Here is a 24,531-nt window from a genome sequence, read left to right as displayed (position 1 = left end):
GTTCTTAATATTAACTTTATAATTTAACTCAAAATCCAACAGAAAGTAAATATTATCATTCATCGTATAATAATAAATATAGTACAATAGAGTAAATATAATACAAAGCTGGAGATCAACTCTAATAATATTATGTAATTAAGCAGTTATATATGTACACATGTTGGATACACCAAATTTTCAGGTTCAACCGATGCATCCTGATGGAAGATATTCATTATTCTTTGTTTATGGAATATTAGTCGTGAATGTTCAAGAGTAGGCACGAAATGCACAATATAACAAATCTTTTTACGATTTATATAAAGTTTTTCATTTAAAATAATTCAAAAAGAGAAGCATGTTAAATTACGCTATTTTCGTGAAATGAGCGGGTAGAATTATTTATTAACTTATACTTTTGTTGCTCATTAAGTTGTTTTGCACTTCATTTTACCCAAAAATAGATAAGGTAACTATGGAGAGTAAAGATTTGATAAGGATAAGAACATTTAGAGCAATCAAAAAGCTGCTAAAAGTGTTTAGAATATCATATCTACCAAATATCATAATGTGAATTGCAAACCTATATTATCTGATCAACAAAACTTACAATATTTCCTAAAACTAACGAAATCAGGGTAATTCAGAATCAGTCTACAACTCAGAAGGAATAAATGAATAATATTCTCACAATAGATATAAACATTAAATTTCTATTTTAAACACTAAATTAAAGATCCCTCTAAACGTGGGACACATCACAGCCACAAAGTCCAGGACTTTGGAAGTCCTTTAGTCAGCCACCAATCGAGCGTTACTCCAAGCTGTCCTTACAATCGTCTCCACCTTCTCAGCATCAGGATGCAGCACCGGGTGTATAGATCGGCTATCGGGCGTATCTTCGTCAGAAGCCTGCTCAGCGTACATTATCAGCTCCTGAGAGTTTTTGAGTCAGTGATGGTAATTAGTGGAATTAGTTATGGTCGGTTAGATAGCGCAATGTGCTACACAGCTGACCGAGATGTTCATGTTGTAACAATATACAATGTATACAATGTATACAATGTACACAATGTATACAATGTATACTTTATAGTTTATAGAGACTTCCGATAATACAAAGAGGTGCTTTTAATCAGGCCATTACCATTTAGATTTATCTCACATGTATATTGTATAGGTGATCAGGTCACTTTAACAATGAATTGAACTGATTATGTTTTGATGACATTATTTGCCCTTCATAAATGATGAATCGTCATGCTTAACACTAAAATTCTTGCATTAATCGGTATTCGGTATGCACTACTTGCAATTCAAATGCTTTCACACAAACTTGCAATCCCAATATTACACAAAACATTCAAATTTTTCACACGAACTAAAAATTATTGATGTTTTCATATTTAGGGCTTAAATCGTAGCTTTACTTTTTAGGCTTAGCAGAGCTTCAATAAAAATAGCAGCTGCGAAAATGCTTCTGCTGCATGTTGGCAGAGAAGGGTGAAATTTTTACCTTTCTTAGACATTTTATAGCTATTTTCACATGTCACATATACATTAAACAACTCCTGTTATGGGTACAAAACATGCAATATTTTAAGTGTAAAGTTTAATTAGACGAGGCAACAGTCTTTAAAAATTTAAAATCGCTTTAGTAGCGCTTGGTACATATCACACACATTACACCAAGATGAACGGAATTGGACAGTGCTGACAGTTAATCACACAACATTTAGTCCATGTAGCTCACACATATCACTCACACCATCACACTACTCTGCAACAAGTCTAGCGTTGCTCCACGCTGATCTGACGATGGTCTCAACTTTGTCTGCCTCAGGATGCAGGAGTTGGTGGGGTTCCTCTATCCCCACAATTGGTTCATCGTCATCTCCGCCTGATTTGCCTTTCTGGTCTGCGTACATAAGAAACTCCTGAATCGATGGTGGGTGCAGGGTAAAAGTAATTAGGTCGTGCTGTTTCGCATTCTTACATTCTTGGAAACTGTTTCACATTTTGCAAATATTCGCTAAAACATCTCACAGCCTACTTAACCTGTACATACTTTTCTCAGTGCACACATATGTCACAGTCAAATTAGTGAAACAAATTTTAGTGAAACAAATTTAAAATAACAATTAACATGTACTCACATGTGTCCTACAGCAGCAAGCAAATGTATTCCGGGTTCTCAGCTCCATGTCCTTCAAGAAACGGAAATCAATGTATTCTTGTCTCACTGAAACAGTATAAAATTATATCCTTGTACAACAGATCGCCGTAGAAATGTTAAATACTTAAATATATTTACATGATAATATTAATTAATACTTTTCATACAAAGTTACAACAACAAGTTATGTATCCTGGGTTCGGACAGGATATTATCCGCTTAAAATATGTCCATCGCGTTACATAATACTTATATAATATGTTGCTCTGTTTGGTGTGTAATTGACTGGCAAACACATAAAATAGAGGGCTTTCATTTGAACGAAAACTACCTTTATTGTTATTTAAACGTACGTGCTCAGCGCGAACAATATCAAAATATTATACTCGCGCGCGGCACATTATGTCACATGTGTACCCACGTGACCATAATAATCACAATATTTGCTTATTTGATGCGAAATAAGCAGGAAACTACGATGAAATTGCTAGGAAAACGATCAACCGGTGAATGTCCAGTCGGTAATCAAAATATTTTAGTGGAGACAAATATATTCCAGTGAAGATTTTACGAGCCATCTGCTCAAGATGCGATACGATTAACACTTATTAACACGATTAACACTATTCGGAATAGTACAGACAAGTCCGTTTTTAAAAATCGATTTACCGACAGAACCAGCTTATAAAGTATATTTGAAATTTTTCCCACTATAGTTTATAGGTGTCCTCTATGGCTGACTAACTTTTCCACGTGTCACTTTTGCAACTTTTTACCACTTTTCATGTTAGTCAAATATCGATAGTTGTAAACATTGTAGAATGCTGCAGATTCATTGAGAGTGTTTAACTTAAACGTTTCCTGCTAAAATGTTCACGTCAGATAATCAGTCAATTGGGTAATCACCAAATTTTTATTGGCTCAAAATTATCGAAATTGCATAAAACGAGGAGAAAAGTAGTTTTTGGTAAAATTTATTATTATAGTGAGATCATTATCATCTGTAGAATGTTTTAAAAATGCCCTAAAGACGTTTTATTTCCACCTAGCTTTTGATAATATTTCTAATATTTGTTCATAATGTCTGAACTGATATGAAAGTGCATAATTTTGGTAACTTCATACAAATATTTGTTCATAAAATCTGAACTGATAAAAAAGTCCATAATCTTGGTATTTCAACACAAAGTCTCGCTTGAATGACTTAAATGTACATCTTTGTTGGGTACATTTTAACCCATTAGGGACGATAGGGTCGTTTTTATGACCCACCTTTTCTAGACAAAAAACCAAATTACTAAACGCTATAACGAATCTATAGCATATATGCTCAAAATTTATTGGGCTACATATAATGAAGCCCAATTATATGTAGCCCAATGGGTGATAGGGGTACAAATTATATTGTTTACATTTAAAACAAATTTAAATGGTTATTAAAGTTTTGGGAAAAAAAGTTGTTTTGTTTTAATTTTTCATCAGTTCAGTATTACACTAATTGCATACGTTGCTCTTTTCTTACTCTCTTATCTTAGTGCTTATCTCTGTTGATTGTAACGTGCAGCTACAGTGGTTTGTGTATCACCGTGTTACACGACCATGACCATCCCGCCCAGCGAGTATGGTGAAAAGGAGATCAACATGTTAAGGGGTGACTCAGTTGAACTTCTCAGCAAGGCTATGTACGAGATGGAGATCACAGCAATGAAGCAACTATCCCCTTCGTGCGTGAAGAAGATGAACAAGAACACTGCGTGTGACCTGTTGCACGATGCATTAAGATATTTGGAGGAGTTCACTGGTGTCGTATCCACGGACTACAAGATGGCCTCAAACTCAGTTAAACATCTTATGTTCGAGACACAGGAGACCATCATTAAGCTGCAGTCAGAACTACTAGCCTGCAAAAATGAACAGTTGGAATCGTTGCAGACGTCAGTTAAATCGTCAGTCGGAGAGTCTGTCAAGGCTGAATTCCAATCCTTCAGCTCGGTATTACAGGCGAATTGTCCGGAATCTCAGAAGCCTGTCAGTTCTGAAATGATCAAGAAAGCTGTGAAAACTGTGGTACAGGAGGAAGACCGAAACAAAAATTTGATGATTTTTGGTTTATCGGAGCAGGACAATGAGGAGCTCAGCACCGTGGTCAGTGAAGTGTTCTCAGCAATCGGAGAGAAACCCAGAATCGAAGCTAGTAGAGTCGGAAAGCTCAAACCTGGCAAGGCTGTGAGACCAGTTAAAGTGACTGCGGCAAGTGCAACAATTGTTAATCAGATTCTCGCTAAATCGAGAAACCTGCGAGCAACGGAAAAGTTTAAAACTGTTTTTATCAGCCCAGATCGATCTCCAGAACAGAGAGCCAAGCAAAGAGAACTCGTCAGGGACATGAAAAAACTGGTAACTGAGCAGCCGGATAAGCTACACTTTATCAGAAACGGTGCTATAAAGAGTACTGATAAGACTAATAAGACTGCAGAATGAGCTTGTGTGTTTTTAATAATTGATTATTATTAGTGTATTCAAGTTTTTGTTGTGTGGAGGATGTTTTTAACTCACTCTTGTGTGCCCAGTCTTGCACTGTCAGTATTTCTCGACACTTTGAGCACACAAAACTGTCAGTTTTCGCGACAATTGTCAGATTTCGTTTTCAGTTCTGTCAATTTCAAGCGCTACTAGCTCTACTACTAGTAGTCTACTTCAGCTCACATTAAAGGGAGTTTTCGTCGTGCGTGTAGCGCCCTTCAAGTTTAACTTGGACGGATAGGATTTATAAAACTTCTGATTATAATATTTATACTATATTGTATTTTGTATCTATGTATTTTAGTAAATGGTCATTAGAACCACCGGCACCGTCCGGGCCCAAACAAACAAACAAACATTTTCAAAAAAATCCACAAAAAATATTTTTCGAATAATTCAACTTTTTTCCAACAATTTTGTTTGACAATGTTTTTTCGTCTGAAATTGGCACGTTTTATTTTATCAACATTTTCAGAACTTGGAAAAGCTTCGTCATCAGCGTCATCCTGAAGACATAATATCTGTCCAGGATCCAGGTCTGATAGTAATAAAGGGTAATAAATAATGATAAATATAATAAGTAAGAAATTAGATATAAAACAGTATCCAGACACTTTGATTACTATAAGTCTATCGAATTCTTTTCCTCCTGTTCTATTCTAACTTTTCTAGATCCTACTTAGCAGGTATTACTTCATTAGTATCAGCAGATGGCGTGGTTCGCATGTCAACGACCGATCGTGACCCCATTCCTTCACTATTATCTACTCACTACAATGTTTTATAATACCGAGCACTGTCATCTCTTAACGAGGTGATAAAGGAAGCAGATAAAGTTAGCTATCTCACATACCATGCCACTTATTCTCAGCTGATCGCAGTTATTCTAGATGTCACGAAAAGTTATTAATCTGATTCCAAAGTGTATGTGGAGGGAAATTCAGTAGAAATACAGTAGAAATTCACTAGAAATTCACTAGAATGTTTGCGTTTAGAAAAAGGTGCTTTTCTGGCAGATTTAGTGAACTTTATTGACTTGATCACGAGCATTCTTATTAACTAGAGATGCAGGGAGTATTATATTAATGACTCACAATTAAAAGAATCGCTCTATATTGAAAAATTACTGATGATTAAAGCACAATAAATATGGTAGACCTTCGATTTACCAAGTTTCGATTTACCGAGCGTTTCGACCTAAACTATCCTTTTCGAAGGTTAAATAAATGGTAAATTTTGCGTGAAAATTAGACTGACGAAACTTAGTAAACGAAGTGGTATCTCTCATTTTAATTCTTGTGATTTTATAACCTAGAAGATTTGCCCCACGAGAGGATAGCATATAAATGCTTTGCTACCTCTAGGGTGTGGCAACCCTTAAAGAAGAGGTTACCAGGGATGCCATTGATATAGTGGCGAGAGAAATGAGAGTCATAGCGGAGCCCGAGTAAATAGGAAAAATAAAAACCAAAAGAGGAAAGGTAATCACTCACACTCCTCAAGACGTTTGGTGCGTGTTGCGAAATTGACTATGGTAGGAATGAGGACTATGTTAAGTAGATAATCATGTCTTTAGGGATAGGAAATAATACTATCTCTGATATCAGTTGTGCTATGGCCCGGCATTGTCCCAGTCAGCTAGATACGGCATCTTCTTTTTGTTCACACATAGGTCATACCCTATACCAATCTACGTGTGGTATGGAGAATGGAGATATTAGTGTTATGTTGGTATGTTTAGGGCCATTATTTTACCTTTCCTGGTGAAGTCTGTTAACACCGACCCCAACCACAATAAAAATGTCTGTTAATTACTAAGTTACCGTATTATTACTGTTAAACACTTCTTAAAGATAATATGGTATTGAAGGTAGCAGTAGGATCATTCCAGTCATTCTTCTACATTGGTGTAAATAATTTTTTTGTAATTTGTAAAGTTCGTAGATTCCTCTACAGGGTCATCGAATAGTTCGACCGCCCTTGTTTTACAGTACACTACATTGTAGATGTTCTGAAGGAGTATCCTAAGATTCTTGATCTTTTGGCACAGGCACCCCTCCTCATTTAACCCTCAATCAAGTTTCCTATCATTCGGCTGAGTCGACCGAGGAGATCGCATAGATCCAATGAATCCTTAGCTACTCCCTAGACTGAGTGAAACTGGGATTCGAACCCTGAACCTTCTGTACAGAAGGCGGAAGCTCTAACCACTAGGCCACCCAGCCATTGTGTAATACCTATAGAAATAATAACTTACAATATTCCGTACAATATCTTGGTGAGACACGTGCAGAACCAAGAAGTTAACACGAAGATCTAACAATGGAGACGGAATGCTCGATTGTATCAGTTTGTTTACATCCAAATAAGGAGACAATATTGCCTGGTGGTTTGAAACATGTCTGTGAGTAGATATGTGCCCGCAGCTGCATCACATCAATACGAAACTCGGAATACAGTCACCTGATGCTAACCTGTTTTATAAATAGCGAGGAGATTCAGAGGAAAACATTATTCCGAGTAACCATTACCCGGTTACTAAGTGATTCTTCACTCGTGGGACGTTAACTCGTATGTTCAGCACAGTCCCTACGTAACAATGTTTACTTGCTTTTCTAACTTTTTTCTAAGTTAATCGAGCACCGAGTTGATTGGACATTTTAGGTTTTAGAGACGATTTCTTCATCAAATGTTTATGAAGATATGATTGTTTTACATAATTGCATCGAAGGTTCACAATTTAGGGTCGGTGTACGACGCAATTTATTCTCGAAACTTGTGCAGATATTAACTGTGAAATATATTATTAACTTCATCGTATTTAAACTAAAATCGTTAACATATTATACATGGTTTAAGTCAGATCGAAGATTTAAAAAAGCTAAAACTTTAGCCGATCACGATTTTTTTCGACCAAATGATTGCTAATAATATATGGTATCATTTAAGTTAATTGTCACAATGTTCAAAGTGCACAGTGCACACAATTAACAGGTGAAATCTATGGTACCTACGTTATAAAATGTTATTATATTTATATTGTATGGTTAAACAAATTTGGGTGTGCTTATTGTCACCTTTATTATTTAACAAAAACTTATTTTCATGTTATAGGTAAAGTAATGAGGTTCTTTAGGTTTATTACGGTTCAGAGCAATAAATCAGTCAAGCCAAGTTAAATCACTGCTAAAAATTAATCCAGGTTTGCTTCACGGCCGGTTATCTATTCTGTAGTGATTTGCATTGAAAGGGTCATAATAATATTAACACGTGATGATGCTAGCTGCGTTCTGTAGTATTGATATTAATTATACAGAAATTTAAGTTAGTCTGTCATCTGTGATAGTAAAGCTGATGCTTTAACAACATTCCTCCATTGTTACAACATGACTCTTTTCTCTTCGAGTGATACTTGATAGCCTTGAAACATGCATTCCAAGGCTATCATTCGGTACCTTCATTCCTCAATTGGAATATGTGACGAATTTTTGTCAGATGATATATTATTGTGATAACGTTAAAGCAGTTGACTGATTCGAACAATTTCTGTAACTTGAATATGCTCATGTCTAGCGACCGTATGATCATGAAGATAAAGATACTCCTCTTTACGACGCTATTGTGGTTATCCATCCAAGGTTAATATACAAAATTGTAATATATTTGTATATCACAACCTTATCAGAATTAACACAGAATACATAATATGTACACAAATTAAGTTGGAGTCCCATATGTCTCTAATTGAACTGCGGGTGCTAAGTAGTGAAACACGACAATTTATCGAGCTCATTATTTCAGGTGAAATTATAGGAGAAGTAGATGGCGAAATAACACCTGTTTCCGTGTCTATGACTACAGCGTATAGCTCAAGTAGTGTGGCAAGTAACGCTATAGACAGGAATACAAATACTGAAGCTTACTCCACTGGATATGACACCTGGTTTATAGCGCAGTTAGACAGGGAGTATTGTGTAGAGGTAGTACTTCATTGGGTGAACGGTAATCTTGACACACACACATGCTCGAGGGACGCGTGTACCTGCAGTGGTACTTACTGCTCCCATTGGCCCGTGTCAGTGTACTCTGAGGATGGAACAGCCCCGGACAATGCTGCTTCTGATTGCATGATAGGAGACACTGTTAAATTTGATGGTAGTCGTCAAGGGGATGTTCAAATATATGAACTAGTTATCATTGGGAGAGGTAGGAGTCTATATCACTGGCTTATTATTATGCTACTTTTCTACAGTCTGGTGAAATTTACACAGAAGCTTTTATTTTTAAAGAATACCATTATGGAACACTATATATTAATTCATAAGTTAATCATTGGCCTACTTTGTATTACAAATAATCCATGCGAGGTTATTATTATAGTATTAATTATTATAAAGCTGTAAACTTCGAGTTTCGAATTTAGTGACAAACGTTCTTTTCAATCTCCCAATTAGAATATTAATTAGAATTCATTTGCAAATCATCAGTAAGTAATTACACAGTATTGTTCACTTTTGATAAGAATTCTGATGATATCTTTCCAGCACTTGATTGTAGCACGCCCATTATTGAAAAAGGCACAGTAACCCCGGATTCGGAAATTTACTCGGGCGCCACATTCAACGTGTCATGCAACAACGGGTTCGTGATAATTGGATCGTCAACAATAATGTGTGCGAACGGCGAGCTTCCCATCTCTCCAACTTGTGTACCAGGTAAATTTCTACCGAACATGACAGAAAAATAAAAATTTCTACAGGGTGTACCACATAACATGTAAACATAATAGATAGTAATATGACGGCAACCTCATAAATATATTACATAAATACATACATATATCTATTTTGAAATCGGAGGGAATAATAGGTATTTATAGGTATTTTACCAAAGATCGTCTAGGGAAGCTGAAATTTACTTTTTTGAAAGATTCAGAAGATTGTGAGCAGTATTAATTTTTGTGAAAATTTCATGAAAATATTTTTATGCTGGTTCAGAATTGAACTATTGAATAGTGAAATAATTATTAATAAACCCTGTAAACGTCATTATTTCAGGTCCTTGTGTGGGAGGACAATATCTAAACCAAGCAACAGGATGCCAGAGCTGTGAAGTAGGGACTTACAGCGCTGGAGGAACAGTTTCCTCCTGTGTGAGCTGTCCTGAGGGAAAATCTGTCGCAGCAGGACAAGGGATATTGGAGAGTGACTGTTCCTGGAGTAAGTGTACAACAGTATTCATTAACAGATATTTAGAGATTATAGTTCTTATCTTGGCTATGGAATGAAGTTCCTGATCGTTTCTCTTTTATATTAAACTAGAAAGCCCGTGGTAACAGGGAGGAAGCTAGTGTGTTCTTTGAAATAAAGTTTTAATCACATCAAAAAATATTCGTCACAAACGAGGTTCTTTAGGTTTATTACGGTTCAGAGCAATAAATCAGTCAAGTCACGGGCGGTTATCTATTCTGTAGTAATCTGCATTGAAAGGGTCATAATATTAACACGTGATGATGCTAGCTGCGTTTTGTAGTATATTATATAAATACCTATATCTATTTTGAAATCGGAGGGAATAATAGGTATTTATAGGTATTTTACCAAAGATCGTCTAGGGAAGCTTAAATTTACTTTTTTGAAAGTTTCAGAAGATTGTGAGCAGCATTAATTTTATGAAAACTTTATGACAATATTTGTATTTATAAATTTTCGATTAACAATGTTTTTTGGAAATATTTTTAATTGTTGTTCGAAAACAGGAACTGTTTTACAGTGTTCTAATTGTCCTTCTGGTAAAACAGTGGGACGTGGTGATGGTAGTTCACAGAGTGACTGTACTAGAAATAAACCTCATACATCACATTTTGAGGTTTGCGGCTTTAGAATTGAACTATTGAATAGTGAAATAATTATTTATAAACCCTGTAAACGTCATTATTTTAGGTCCTTGTGTGGGAGGGCAATATCTAAACCAAGCAACAGGATGCCAGAGCTGTGAAGTAGGGACTTACAGCTACATATATAATTTTCGATGGCATAGTATAAGTGTTAAATACTATATTTATTTTTCAGACAACGCAGCCCAACACAATATAAGAGTTGGGATATCATCAGGGTTGGCAGCGGTTTTCTTCATAACATCAGTTATGGCTGGATTGTATATCCTACACTTACGAAGAAAACTTGAAAATGCTTCTGCAAGCAATGTTATCTACATCAATACTGCAATTTGATTTAATCTAGTATTTTATTTGAAGATTATTAGGAGCCTTTTTAGTTTATTACTACTACGGGTGCACACTGTACCATGTTAAAGACTTTCCCGTGTTTAGTAGTTTCATTTGATAATTTCATTGATAAAAGTGGATAACTGACATGTTTTTGTATGTCTTATGTTGTGAATGTTATTATCATTGACAATATATTAGGAATGGCTTGTATAGTGATTACAAAAATTATTGATTAAATTATCTAGCTTATTGTTTTGTACAGTTGAACTAACTTTTTCAATATCGGCGACAAAACTACAAAAACAGTTGTGACTCATGCATTCTCCATGATTGGAAAGGTGATACCATTAAGTTTCGACCCTTGATCTCTTTAGGAGAGACATTCATAGGATTATTATTTATTAGTCGCAAAGATAAAAAGAGTTAAGTTTATATAGTATTAAAGATGTGGTGATAAAGTATTATGAGTGATTCAAAGCTCCCAATTGAACAATTAGTCGCCCACGTTTATGCCTACTTCAAGGGGAAATAAGCCATGACGGAAGGGGTTATCGCTATTCCGCGCCATTGGCTTTTGGGGGGCGTCAACCTCTTATATTTATTATTATTATTATTATATTATTATCTAACTTTTAAAACAATCTCAAAATAGTAAAGAAACATCTTAATATAAGAGACTGATAAGTGCCCAAAAAAACATAACAGTTCTCTGAAAAATAAAGGTTAATTATGAGGTAAATAATTTTCTCCACAAAACTCTGTTAGAGGCAGTAGCCCTAAGATCATAAAGATCATTAATATCACGTAATGGTAGGTTTCTTTTATTCAAATCATTTATAATAAACTTTAAAAGATTACTTTGGTGTCGACCAACACGTCCTTTCATGGTAAATAACGCATTAACAGCAAATTGAAGAGCTCTCTGAGCTGGTGATGAGCAGTCACTGCGAAGGACATGTCCAAGCATTTTCCAGCGAGCATATGTCACTCGCTCTGACAACGGTGTTACACCACAGCGTTCATAGAGTGCTTTATTACTGATAATAATGGGATAAGTCATCTTCAATATTTGACGCAGGTGTCTTCTATGACATGCATCAAGTTTGTCAAATAGGTTCTGAGGGGTAGCCCAGCTATTGCAGTTATAGAGCATAACAGATGTAACGTATGCTTCGTATATCTTAATCTTGGTCTTCAGATTAATCTTAGATCCTTGCATCCAAACTTTCTTGTATTTTTCGAATGCAACATTTCCAAGGATTATACGATGCTGTATGTCTTCTTTACTACATAGCTTAGAGCCTAGGGACACACACTTCCTCCAAGGTTCTCTATTTCTTAGAGGTTCTCCTTTTTCGTCCTTCTCACTACTTCCAGCCAGATAACACTTTACAAACTCGGTTTTAGATTCATTTACAAACAAATTCCATTCTGAGAGAATTTCCTTGCAAATTGGAAGGAGCTGGTGTAACGAATCCTCATCTTCATCAGCAAAGTCCACATCATCAGCATATTCCCATTCTAAAGGAAGGGAGCTTTCAGATATGGGGGGATTTGGGCGTAGATGTATAACAACAACTCTAAGGTGGTAGAGTGCTCCAGCTAGGTACATGGTAAACAGCGAGCCAGACAAACAGTCACCTTGAAAGGCTCCTATTGTGACTTCGAACTCTCCCGATGTCGTCTTTTTGATCTTAATTCTGAGCTTGGTGTTAGCGAGCAGATATCTAACTAGTCTTATGTCATCTTCTGAGCATCCTGCATCTTCGAGTAGCCTGAGGATAGTTGACCGATGTATTGTGTCGAAGGCTGATGACATGTCTATCCCCATTTTACTAAACTCCCAATGTTTCTCCTTGACAACAGAAATAAGAACCCTTTGTGTCCAGACAATATTAGAGCAGCTGTGTCCTGATTTATAGGCATTCTGCCATGGCCCAGTGTAGTCTGCTATCTGTTGTTGAATACGCTGGAGTGTTATCATGGAAAGGATTTTCCTAGTTCCATTGAGAAGGCACAAGGGACGCAGACTCTTAACTGGTCCTTTTGGTTTTCCAGGCTTCTGTAGGGGGGTAAGATATCCCTCAGTGAACGATTGAACGTGCTCTTGTTTTTCAAAGGACTCATTGATAAGTGATGCAAACTTCATGTAGAAAGAAGGAGGTGCATACTTAAGGAATTCGTTAGGGAGGTTGTCAGGACCAACGGCTTTACCGTTCTTTAGTTTCTTGGCTGCTGTCTCAACTTCAAGTGCAGTTATAGGCGTATCTAATGGCTTAGCAGCTCTCAACCTCTTAAATATACATAAATACCTAATGTACCTAGATACAGAATACCTATTATATGGGTGCTACTTGTGATGAACTCTATAAGGATGGGATGGTAATACTCGGTCTGGCCGTCTGGAGGCCCATAGAATTTCAGTTCAGAAACCGAGTAAGGAGGTGCGGCTACTGATGAGATTCCTCCTTAAAGTTTATTTGGGTTAGAAACGACATCTGGGTCCCTACCCTCGCACAAGATTATTCTCAATTTTCTTGTTGTGTTCCACAACTTGAAATCGGAGGGAATAATAAGTATTGATAGGCATTTTACCAAAGATCGTCTAGGGCAGCTAAAAGTTACTTTTTTTGACGTTTCAGAACTAAGAAGATTGTGAGAAGATTTTAAAAAATTTTAGGTGAACATTTCATGACAAGATTTTTACTTTGTTGCTTGTGTCGTATTACGAATACAGCTCGATAAGGGTCCTAAAATATACAAAAAACCTCTATAAACCACTCGGGGATGAAAAGTGAATCCCAATCCTCAGTATCTGTACTCTGTAGCCTCTCAAATAACCTGTCAATGGTATCATTTACCCCATAATTTAATTAAATACGATATAAGCTAATTAATGTATCACATTTCTTGCATAACACGAGCTTATAAACCTGTATTTTGGGATAAAAGAAAAAGCCCGGTTTATCGAGGTACCCGGTATAATATTGACAATATTGATACGGTATAAAGTTCTTCGAAATGACCCAAGCAATGAGCATGACGCCAGTCAAAGCGATGCGAAATAGCGAGCATTAGGTCAGTCCATGACAATGGACAAAATATATAATAAAGAAGCACAGTATATAAAGGTTCTGCAGTAGTTGAATTTATATTATATAGAAAGCCCGTGGTCACAGGGAGGAGGCTTATATCGTTCTTTGATAGACAGTTTTTATCGTATCAAAAATATCCATCCCAACCGAAGAAACAGCTGAATTAAATGTAGATCGATCTGAACACAATTAATTATTCACTTATTCTAAGTCGAAGTCGAGTAAGTCGAAGTAAGTCGAAGTAAGTCGATATAGTAGAAGATATATTATTATAATATATATTTTATTATCTATAATAAAATATTATATCGTAGACCGACCCATATTTTATTTGTGAACCCTCAGTGGAAATATGTAAAACAATCATATCTTCATATACACATTTTGATGAGCACGGTAAACAGGTTAGCATCGGTGACTGTATTCCGAGTTTTGTATTGATGTGATGCAGCTACGGGCACGTATCTACTCACAGACATGTTTCAAAGACATTTGTGTAATCTAAATCTTTTCAAACATTACATAAGTCAAAGATAACCAGACTGCTAGGTTTCAACCTACCAGGCGATGTTGTCTCCTTATTTGGATGTAAACAATCCGATACAATCGAGCATTTCATTTCCAATGTTAGAGCTACATCATTTTATTAACAATAAAACTTTGCTAATTTCCTGAATATTAGTACTTCGGTGAACTGAACTCTGTTGATCAAAATGTTTAAATCAGTCGCAAACTAATTTCCCTGCCTACGCCCGTCAGCATTTCTAAACGAAAAATGTACTAATCAATAATCGTGATGATAGAGGGGAGTGATATCTATCAGCTGCTTTTGGTCCCATGGAAAATATTGTTCCTAGCCGAAATTATCGCCGGTCAAAGGTCAGCACTTATGTAAAATTTTTCCAGGTCCAAGATTTTCAAAATCGAATAAGACATTTTCTAAGGCCTATCTCAAAATTCGGCTCGATTGGTTTCTTTAAATGATCCCCAGAACATATCCTGAAAATTTCAGATTCAGAGTCTAAGTTATTTAACATTCCCGAAAAGTAAACTTTTCAAACTTTTCTGAAACCTACTTTGCTTCACATTTGATAATTTAATGCAATTTGATCACGTCATTTGACTTAAACAATTCGATTTATTAAAAAAAATACTTTTCTCCTCGTTTTATTCACTTTCGATCACTTTGAGTCAATAACATATTTTAATTTTCTGTAATTAGCTAACTACCCAATTATCCAATTAACGGATAAAATGAATAAAGGACACCAAGTGGGACTAAAAATATCAATAATCCTTTGCAAGCTAGTTCGCTCGGTAAATCTATTTTTAAGACGTATTCGTCTCTACTGCTATTAGAAGTTTCTGCAGTGTCGATGAAATCACATCCGTAACTCGATATCATGAACTTGTAAAGTTTCACAATACCTCTCCTCATAGCTGACAAATAAAGAGATGGCCGTACTGGTGGTTAATTGAATTATAATGTTGAACAGGTGCGAGGTATAGGTTGTATAGTTAACAGACGTTTGCAGTCTGACATGATCTCATCGATAGCAAACGTTCTGATGATACGTTATAATAACTCTTATTTTAAAGTACACAACTCAAAACGCTGAACCTAATTCAATTATCTAATTAAAGACTGAAGAATGAAGAAAGACCGAAGAATGACGTTAGACTGAAGAATGACGTTAGAGTGTGTAACGACACAGTCTTTCCACATTCCATACATATTTTCCTATGACCTCCACATTCCACAAGTTACCCAATCTATTTTACACAACAGGAATCTACAAAAACACTCATTTATAATCAGGAACCTTCCAGAACCCTCCAGAAAACTGCCTACAAACAACAACTCACCCTCAGTAAACATACTGCACGGAGGTAAACTACCTACAAACAACAACTCACCCTCAGTAAACATACTGCACGGAGGTAAACTACCTACAAACAACAACTCACCCTCAGTAAACATACTGCACGGAGGCACTATCCGGTAGAATATACCCTGTCCGGTGATGCGCCACAACTTGCGCGTGATGCAGCACGGGCAGCACATCTTGGACATGCACTGGCAACAGTCCTCACTGTAGGCTAGCCCGGGTGCAGGGGTCTCCCCCTGCCAGAGGGTAGCCATCTTGTCTGCTTCTATCTACAGGAAATAGTAACACTATTAGTAACACATTTAGTAACACTATCAGTAACACATTTAGAAACGCTATCAGTAACGCTATCAGTAACTCTATTAGTAACACTATCAGTAATAATACCAGTAACATATTTAGTAACAATATCAGTAACACATTTAGTAACGCTATCAGTAACACTATCAGTAACACATTTAGTAACACTATCAGTAACACTATCAGTAACACATTTAGTAACACTATCGGTAACACATTATTTAGCTTGACCCGATTGAAAAATGGTTTAGATTAAAAGAAGTAGTACATCTGATTCTGTAGTAGTTGTTAAAAACTCTGTTTGATTTAGTTACTAATACAAAACTGTTAGTGTGAATTAATTTTGACGAACGGATTGGAATAATGCAGTAATTACGCAGGGGACATGGACATTTGGACAATGGACACGTCATACAAATCATCGAAAATGTTTTCCTGACTTTACCACATCAGCATTCTCAGAAGATGACAAGCAAGTCATAAAACATTATAACGCTTATTGGACATATATATTATGTATGTTACATAAGCATTAAGCATAGTGCGTTAATGAGACTGAGTTTCAGTTATGCAAGGGTGGCCGGCCGGCAGCCAGTGGCCAGTGGGCAGTGATCTTATCAAATAAGATATCATAAGATCCCAAAATTATCACCAATATCACCAATTTTCTCTCCCTAAAGCCCTAAATTGCTACTCATCACTAATAGTACTAAATTATATTATATACCTTCTGGCACTGTAATTTGTCGACAAAGTTCTAGCTTCTCTCATGAAATCAGAAGTAACTTTGCTGCTTTACAACACCCCCCTCCCCCCTCCCCCCTCATCACGAACTACGCACACGCAATATCTAGTGTTTTAAACAGCTCACCTTCTTCTTTTTGAGTAGTTTGAGATAGCTGAGAATCATGAGTCTGTCCCCGATAACATTAACACCCATCTCCACTAAATTCCTCTCCTCCAACATCAGTAAAACCTGTGTTTGGAAATTATAATCATAATAACATAATATTATAATAATTATAGATCTTCATTTTCTTATTCGGCCTCTCCAATTTTTAAATTTGTTTTAATTTGGGGGCTTGGCCCTTGGGACTTTGGGATAATATTTAAATCCTAGCAAATAAGAGAGGAGTAACCTCTAAAACATTTGAATCACACCGTCTTCTCTGAAAAGAGTGAAATAATAGTGAAATAACAGTGAAATAATAGTGAAATAAGAGTGAAATAATAGTGAAATAATAGTGAAATAATAGGGAAAAAGACCTCACCCTGCCAGTTATATTGTTAACTTTAAAGTTCTCTATCAGATAAGCGAACTCTATTCTCTCCAGGAACTGAGTACACACTTCATCTGTTGTCCACTCTGATTGGAGGTTAGTTTGGTAATCTGATAGCGAAATAGAATTATAGTAGTGGCCTGAGTGTGTAGGTGTGTACTGTGTATTCAATACAAAATAATTACTTATTGGGCTCATCAAAACAAGGAGAGATTTTAATTCTCGGTGTTATCAATTACTTGCTCAATTTGAGAACTCAGAAAACTATTTTCAGCTAAAATCATCTATTTTATAAGTGATACTAACTGGCAATCTCAGACGGGGCCAATTGCACCAGGTACTCCTCTATCTCTTTCGTGCTTCCTGCAGCTGATCCGGGTTGCGAGGTAACTGTCATAGCGTCCTTCAGGGACACATTGTTAGAAAGGGGTAGATATCATCAAGATATAGCGTCCTTCAGGGGCACATTGTTAGAAAGGGGTAGATATTATCAAGATATAGCGTTCTTAAGGGGCACATTGTTAGAAAGGGGTAGATATCATCGAGATATAGCGTCCTTCAGGGGCACATTGTTAGAAAGGGGTAGATATTATCAAGATATAGCGTCCTTCAGGGGCACATTGTTAGAAAGGGGTAGATATTATCAAGATATAGCGTCCTTCAGGGGCACATTGTTAGAAAGGGGTAGATATTATCAAGATATAGCGTTCTTAAGGGGCACATTGTTAGAAAGGGGTAGATATCATCAAGATATAGCGTCCTTCAGGGGCACATTGTTAGAAAGGGGTAGATATTATCAAGATATAGCGTCCTTCAGGGGCACATTGTTAGAAAGGGGTAGATATCATCGAGATATAGCGTCCTTCAGGGGCACATTGTTAGAAAGGGGTAGATATTATCAAGATATAGCGTCCTTCAGGGGCACATTGTTAGAAAGGGGTAGATATTATCAAGATATAGCGTTCTTAAGGGGCACATTGTTAGAAAGGGGTAGATATCATCAAGATATAGCGTCCTTCAGGGGCACATTGTTAGAAAGGGGTAGATATTATCAAGATATAGCGTCCTTCAGGGGCACATTGTTAGAAAGGGGTAGATATCATCAAGATATAGCGTCCTTCAGGGGCACATTGTTAGAAAGGGGTAGATATTATCAAGATATAGCGTTCTTAAGGGGCACATTGTTAGAAAGGGGTAGATATCATCGAGATATAGCGTCCTTCAGGGGCACATTGTTAGAAAGGGGTAGATATTATCAAGATATAGCGTCCTTCAGGGGCACATTGTTAGAAAGGGGTAGATATTATCAAGATATAGCGTCCTTCAGGGGCACATTGTTAGAAAGGGGTAGATATTATCAAGATATAGCGTTCTTAAGGGGCACATTGTTAGAAAGGGGTAGATATCATCAAGATATAGCGTTCTTAAGGGGCACATTGTTAGAAAGGGGTAGATATTATCAAGATATAGCGTCCTTCAGGGGCACATTGTTAGAAAGGGGTAGATATCATCGAGATATAGCGTCCTTCAGGGGCACATTGTTAGAAAGGGGTAGATATTATCAAGGTATAGCGTTCTTAAGGGGCACATTGTTAGAAAGGGGTAGATATCATCGAGATTTAGCGTCCTTCAGGGGCACATTGTTAGAAAGGGGTAGATATGATATCATCGAGATATCTGTATCAGTGTACACTGTACAGTGTTAGATAAACATGTATCAATAACAAATAATTGTGCTTTACGGGAAGGTGATTAAATACAAGATAAAAGAATTACGCATAATAGCATAATGGTTAAAACCAGCAGAAATGCTTAGAGATCTTATTATTATGCTTCAGACTGCACTCTGATTTTAACCAAGTTTCCAAAAAATAGTGAAAACGGTATTTCACTCGTTCACTGCTTCATTGAGAGATCTAGGTGGCGTCTTTTAATTTAGTCTGTGTAAAAACTGATTACATAGCCCGGCACACAATGAAAGCTTTGAAAACTGAACAGTTGTATGAAAGATCTTATCTGATCAAGAGTTTTATTGTCTTACTCTTACAGAACTAAGCCATAATCGACATTCTTCACATTCTACGCTAAACAGACAGCTGGAATGTTCATATTGGTATAGAAGAGTTAAAACTCTTTTTTGTTACCTGGAAAACCTAACATATATATATAAGGTTGATGGCAGAACAGTCCTTTTTTGCGAGGACCTAAGTGAAATCTAGGAGGCCAATATAGCTGTGCGTCAATCATTGTCTGCATTCAATAACAGGTAATTTTCTGTAGATGGACACAATCTTTCCAAAATGCTCCAATTTACTGACCAATCTGAAGGTCAGCGAAGAACTGAAAATCTAAGAATATTTTAAAAATATCCAAGCAATCATCTAATTCTATAAATAGATTTAAAACTAGGAAGTGCGAGATTAGTCACCGTCTTTTTGAAGGGTGAAGACCACTGAAAACATTGCTACAATTTACCTGGGAAACTAAGAGGTAAATGAGGCAAGGAAAGAGAGAAAGAGCACTGGTTTTCAAAAAGAGACACAATTTTCAACTTACATCTTCTACTTCTTTCTCAGACTCAGCCATGATTTAAACTGTTGCTGTAACATATTTCTTGAATAACACAACGTAATATTATCCGGTATTTTATAATTAACTCATTAACTCATCAACTCATTAACAATAAAATATCAATGGCCTATCCAAATCTGTGGATATTTTGTTATAATCCATTATATTAATTATTATAATATACCCTTCCGTGGTTGGTGCTAGAAAGTACGAACACTTCCTGCTTATACATCACACACCCACGACTCCTCCCGAAACTGTAAGTATAGTATGCCTCCTCATACCATACTAATTCTAATACTTTCAACACTACTATATATAACAAATAATTTAAGATCATGAATACGATGTTGTTACATTGAAACGTCGAATAATTCCTTTCCTGATAAGAGGTTTTTCCTTGTCGTAAGAAACGGGATCAATACAAATTTTACCCAAGATACAACTATAAATAATGTTACGATCCGGATATTACGCTACTCAGAGCGTATTAATGTACTCACACTGTACAAGCTACGAAACATAAAGCCTAAGTCAGACGGTCACAGAGATCTCTGCTCAGAGAGCTATGCACACAACAAAAGCAACACTAAAATCCAACAATTGTAGTTAAATTATCGCGGGTACAGTAACAGTGAACACGGATACGCAAGCCGTACAAATGACAGAAGAGCTGCAGTAACACATAAGTATAACGTGTGTAGGATACATCGTGTTACCTGGTTCATAATTATTGTAGAGAAAATGTGGTGTAAATTGTTGAAATATCATGATATGAGCATGGTATGTGCATGGTATGTGCATGGCATGTGCATTGTATAATCAAGCAGTCGTTTATAAATTCAAATTGAATGTAATTTATTTAGAATAACTTCATATTTTGCTCCGGTACAACAGACTAACCATGCATTTCAGCAGGTAGTATTATGTTAGGTAATTAACACTATTACAGCTGTATTTTCTAGCGACATTTGGCTAGTTTGTGTGGAAATAAAGAATTGCCTGTTTCTTATTTTATTGTGTATAAGACAAGAGTATTCATTGAAATTCCAGACTGAGTGAAAATATGTAGACGAGACATAAAAAATTATATCATAATAATGGTAATATTATTGCTATAAGATGTACATTTAAGCGATTTGATCATAATTGCATTTGAACAAGAGTGAATCCTGAATTGATCGAGATGAAGATAACATAAAGGCTGCAGAACGATGAGCACTACAAGATCCCGGGACCCGGTGGAACTAAGTCCTAGTGAATCGATCAATAATCTCGCTCTCCAATTCCAAATTGGTTTCAGATATCACCGTAGTTATCGTTTAGATATAATAACAGATGGAAACATTTCTTCTATAGCACACTGCACCAGGGGGCAAATACGTGTGGGACTTTAAATGTCTGCCAGAGGGCTAATTTACCTATCTAATTTACCTAGTTATAATTTAAAGAATTTTAGTAATTACTTCGTCAGTATGGGATGAGTCTTCGATTTGTGTCAAATAGTTTCATTGTGTGATTTTTAGAGTTATAATAAAGAGTTAAAAACTCACAATTTATACGTCTTACTGCACTCACTTAATTAACATATTATATGATAAATGCAGGTAATTTAAATGTTGTAAGGAAAAGTACTTAGGCAAAAGGTGACCTCTTTATTACGATTCTGATGTTAATGTTATCTGATTGTGATAAAGATGAGGATAACAATAGATTATAGTTGAATTTACAATTATAGCCAATTGATGTATTGTTGATTGATAATTTAACAATTGTTAATTCCCCTCTAAGCTATAGTTTTACAGTGTACAGTGTACAATGTACACTCATTATACTGTGTAGTGTATACTGTAACTATGTAACCACTGTTAAAGTCGAGAGAGAACGTTTATAGGTTTCAGAGAAGAACTACTGTTCTGGAGGAAGATTTAGAAGGGAAGACGGTTGTCAGCAAAACGAGGAAGATAGTTGGGTTTTAAATATCTAGTATCTATTACAATATAATAATATATTTATATTGCATAGAATATACATGATTATATATTATACATTTAAACTATTGTATCTAAGGGTTAGTTTATACATTATACAAATTAAGAAATGCAAAAGTTTAGACTTACTTTTATTTCGTCAGGGTGTTGCACATAGGGCGGATGATGCGCATAGGGAGAACTGTAAACATGCCCCTCTTCGTAACCTTCAAACCCCTCCGTATCTTGACTGCTGTATCTCTTAGCAGATCCCTCCGTATCTTGACTGCTGTATCTCTTAGCAGGTCCCTCTGTGTCTTGACTGCTGTATCTCTTAGCAGGTCGGTCCATCAGTCGCTTGTTTTCATTCTCGCTGTCCGGCATTCCGGAGTTTTTCTCTAGATTCCCGAGAGACGAGACGTAAGACATAGTAATTTGTTTCTTTTGGTGATATCAATTCGGTGGATATTATTACTAGGTACTTGCTGTTTATTATAGAGTTCGAAACTGCCCGAGCTGAAAATGCTCCGTTAAAATGAGTTGAACAGTTCTCAGAAGGATTTGTTCTGATAAATATGACGTGTTGAACTGGAATATCGGCGATGCTGGATCACAGCTTAACACTTTGTTGAGTTTCCACGGTAACGGTAGTGGAAGCTACCAGTAGACTTTCTCCGCAATCTATGTGCAAAAGGTAAACTTTGTTAATGATTAAGTACTATCAGCTGGTTTGGGGTATTGAAAACATCAAGGAAAAAAACAGTATAATTTTACTATTCAGACGAGACAAATACAGTAATAATAAATAGAAGTCTGATAGCACCAATGTTGACATATTCAGCAGTATTAAATATAAACTACCCAAATGAACAACTTAATACAAGAAAGGATAAAATCGATATCTATCAAACAATTTGAAAGTTCACAAACAGACCCAAAAAAGATTGAAAAGACCGCAAGAACGCATCAGTGTTGCTACGAAACAACATGTTTAAGCAAAGGAAATTACACTTGATATACAAGACTCTAAATACTGACTAGCATAGTATGTACATTTTGTACATTTTGTACATTGTCTCTGGCGTGAACCTCATGAGGCGCTCAAATTGGTTGAATTACCAGTAAAGTGAAAAATACATTTTAAGACTTTTATACCTAAAAGCATAATGTATAATAATGTATAATATCATATACTACACCTTGTTAAAGGTTACCTGAATCAATCATATTGTTTTGATTATTTTGTAATGTTTGTCATAGATACTAATTTATTTCACAGTTAACAGGCACCCAAACCACCATGTCACGATACAATAACTAGAATCTCGGAAACAGTCTGACTGTGACAAAGCCTGCAGACCAGACACAGGATTTGGAGAAACTATAAACAACATGTTTTTTAACGATTGATCGAGGAGAAATACCGATGAAAAAAGGCACAGTTATTCAAACTTAGCAAGAATGGATCTAATAACTTTGCTGACCTTTACAATTGCCTTAAAGATTTGAACATTGTTTTTGAGAGGTTCAACAGCCAAGATATCGATCAGTTTATCATCAATAGACGTAGAGGTACATTCAAATAGTGTTGATATTCCAGGATTCTGTTTTAAGATTATAGATTTTAATTCATCCGCAGTGTATTCCTTTGATAATCCTACAATGTGAACAATCGGTACTCAGTCGACACTTTCACAACTGAATGATCAGCATCCCTAAGTTTAGCAGTCAGAACATCAACATCAGTTTGAGGATTAAGTACCATTCCAGTAGTATCAGATTTCTTCATGTGAAATGTTTTGTGCACTGAGAAACCATTTTGTACACATATCTTTTCAAGTTTTTCAGAGTTGATTAGTTTACCATTATCAAGAGTTTAAATTCCCAAATAGTCAGACTGAGCAGGTTGAGCTGTAGTAAAACACAGTACTGAGGTGTTAAAACATTTTCATTACTATCTTCAGTAACATCCTGAATCAGAAACTCGGTTAATATCAGTTCCTACAAAGTGTAACATTGGAAATGAAATGAAACAAATAAAAACGATACCTATGAATATTTTTAAAAACATAACTTTTGTGCCCCAATGCAATGGAAAACCTTTAAGATAAATCCAATAATGGAATCCCAAACGGGTCCACGGCATTGAGCCCCAATGGACGTATAGTTCTTAGTTTCTGAATGTAACGGTGTTCATCCACTTCTAGAGTTCTTGGGCTACTATTACTGAGAATTGACACTTTATAAGCCTGGTTGAAATTGTCACGTTGTTTCATGTTATGAACTTCTACAAGGTGTTTGCCCAAGCTGAATCCGTCGTCGTTTTCTTCAGGGACAAACGTATTGTCCGAAATGAGTTTGTAGTAATGAGCGCGATGTTCGTTTACTCGTGCCCTTAGGGGCTGCACCGTTCTTCCTACATAACACATATTACAAAGTTGGCAACTGAAGATGTATACAACATTGTAGCTGACACATGTACCAGACACTGCTTTGGCTCGCTGTCCATTGACTGT

The 24,531-nt window shown here is 36.2% G+C and overlaps 2 protein-coding genes across 4 annotated transcripts in view; one reads left to right on the top strand and one right to left on the bottom strand.

The window, feature by feature from the left end:
- LOC134822799 (protein ABHD13-like) overlaps positions 1–24,531 on the top strand; it is a 948,842-nt gene that overhangs the window by 822,089 nt on the left and 102,222 nt on the right. The gene's annotated exons all lie outside the window — the stretch shown is intronic.
- On the bottom strand, positions 16–22,906 carry LOC134822593 (uncharacterized). Of its 3 annotated transcripts, none has more exons than XM_063833721.1 (8): positions 22,166–22,906; positions 17,781–17,877; positions 17,466–17,560; positions 17,066–17,170; positions 15,974–16,163; positions 2,139–2,224; positions 1,749–1,919; positions 16–918 (listed from the first exon to the last, which is right to left on the bottom strand). In XM_063833721.1, exons 1-7 carry the CDS (start codon positions 22,442–22,444, stop codon positions 1,758–1,760), a joined length of 1,014 nt encoding a protein of 337 aa, XP_063689791.1. In that variant the 5' UTR covers positions 22,445–22,906; the 3' UTR covers positions 16–918; positions 1,749–1,757. The 3 variants fall into 3 exon arrangements, with proteins under 3 accessions (XP_063689791.1, XP_063689793.1, XP_063689792.1); XM_063833722.1 differs by having other exon boundaries at positions 828–918; positions 1,736–1,919; XM_063833723.1 differs by lacking the exon at positions 1,749–1,919.

The sequence above is a fragment of the Bolinopsis microptera genome, chromosome 11 (assembly GCF_026151205.1).
Source record: "Bolinopsis microptera isolate Bmic1 chromosome 11, MBARI_Bmic_1.0, whole genome shotgun sequence".
Classification (NCBI taxonomy): Eukaryota; Metazoa; Ctenophora; class Tentaculata; order Lobata; family Bolinopsidae; genus Bolinopsis; species Bolinopsis microptera.
Note: the sequence above shows the minus strand (reverse complement) of the source record. Positions and strands in the feature narration are given on the sequence as shown.